We start from the raw sequence: 1,467 nt of genomic DNA on the forward strand, positions 1-1,467 counted from the left end.
TTGTCATTGAGTTTATCGGTACATTTTAGGTATACAGTACAGTTTCATTCTTCATTGGGATCTTGTACCTTTACATGACAGGTCTTCGTTCTCATTTTTTCCCCTTACCCCTGTCCTCCCTTCATCCCCTCCTTTATTTCCATTTTTTCATTTTCTAATATTTTTTCTTTTCCCTTAGCTCCTTTCCCCTACCCTTCCCACTTCCCCTACACCTTTAGCCCTTTTCTTCCTATTACACGTTAATTATACCATTAAGATCTTATTTACAATTAGTTTTTCACATGAGAGAAACTATTTGATATTTACACGTGTGACTTATTTCACTTAAGAGTATGACCTCAACATGCATCCATTTTCCTATGAGTAACTCTAATTTCTCATTATTTATGGCTGAGCAGTATTCATTTTTTTCTCTCATTGAGTTTATTGGCATAGTATTTATTCCATTTTACAGAAAAAACACATCTTTATCCAGTCTCCAACTGATGGACAAATGGGCTGTTTCCAAGTTTTAGCTATTACAAACTGTGCCTCTATAAAAATGTTGTGCAACTATCACTGTGATATGATTCTTTTAATTCTTTTGGAAGATACCCAGCTGAGGGATGGCTGGGTCAAATGGTCCCAGCTCTTTGAGGTATCTCCATATTGATTTTCGTAGTGGTTGCACCAGTCTGCACTCCCACCAACAATGGAGAAGGGTTCCTTTCTCCCCACAACCCCGCCAACATTTGTTATTGGTTGATTTCTTGATAAAAGCCATTCCTTGTGGGGTGAGGTGGAATCTCAGTGTTGTTTTCATCTGCATCTCTCGAATGACCAGTGATGTGGAGCATTTTTTCATATAAATTTTCTTATTTTTAAACAATCTAAAAATTAAGAACCCTATGGTTATATCTCATAGCGCCTCCACTGGCCTTTCCGAGGCACAGGCACACTTTTCCTAGCCGCCTCCCCAACCTAACTCTAGCGCGCCAGTCCCTTACCTATTCCGCCTCAGCAACCCTTTCCGGCCCTCCCCTAGGTCGAGTTCTTCCGCTCCCTTGCCCCACGGCCCGCCCATCCGCTTCCTGTAGGTTCGGCAGGCTTCTGGAGAGCTCCTCCTTAAATGATTGGTTTCTGCACTTGTCACTCCAGTTCCCCGAGTCCACCATTGGCTGGTTTCCCTCAGAGAGCGTCGCGCCGCCAAAGTGTGAGCTAGCGGGTGTTTGTCGCAGACTGTTGTTCTCGACAGTTTACGGAGGTTCTACGATGGCGACGGTGGCTGCGGAAGGGTCAGCTGTGGCTGTGGTGACTGAGTCGGGTGCCGACAGCAAAGGCGAGTCACATGAAGTCGAAGGAGTTGGAGCGGCGGGTGAAGAGAAGGACCCGGCCGCCAAAGCAGCGGAGGCCGCGGGGGACAGTGAGGAGGACGGGGAGGACGTGTTCGAGGTGGAGCGGATCCTGGACATGAAGATCGACGCGGTG

At 46.2% G+C, this 1,467-nt stretch overlaps 1 protein-coding gene across 1 annotated transcript in view; it reads left to right on the forward strand.

Annotated features, from left to right (window-relative positions):
* Positions 1-1,239: 1,239 nt before the first annotated feature.
* The window catches only part of Mphosph8 (M-phase phosphoprotein 8), a 38,091-nt gene continuing 37,863 nt past the window's right edge, over positions 1,240-1,467 (forward strand). The window contains exon 1 of the mRNA XM_010633819.3: positions 1,240-1,464. Coding sequence (XP_010632121.1) covers positions 1,252-1,464 — 213 coding nt within the window. The 5' untranslated portion in view covers positions 1,240-1,251. The remainder of the gene's footprint in view (positions 1,465-1,467) is intronic.

This window comes from Fukomys damarensis, unplaced genomic scaffold, assembly GCF_012274545.1.
Source record: "Fukomys damarensis isolate Sample0158 unplaced genomic scaffold, DMR_v1.0_HiC HiC_scaffold_38, whole genome shotgun sequence".
Classification (NCBI taxonomy): domain Eukaryota; kingdom Metazoa; phylum Chordata; class Mammalia; order Rodentia; family Bathyergidae; genus Fukomys; species Fukomys damarensis.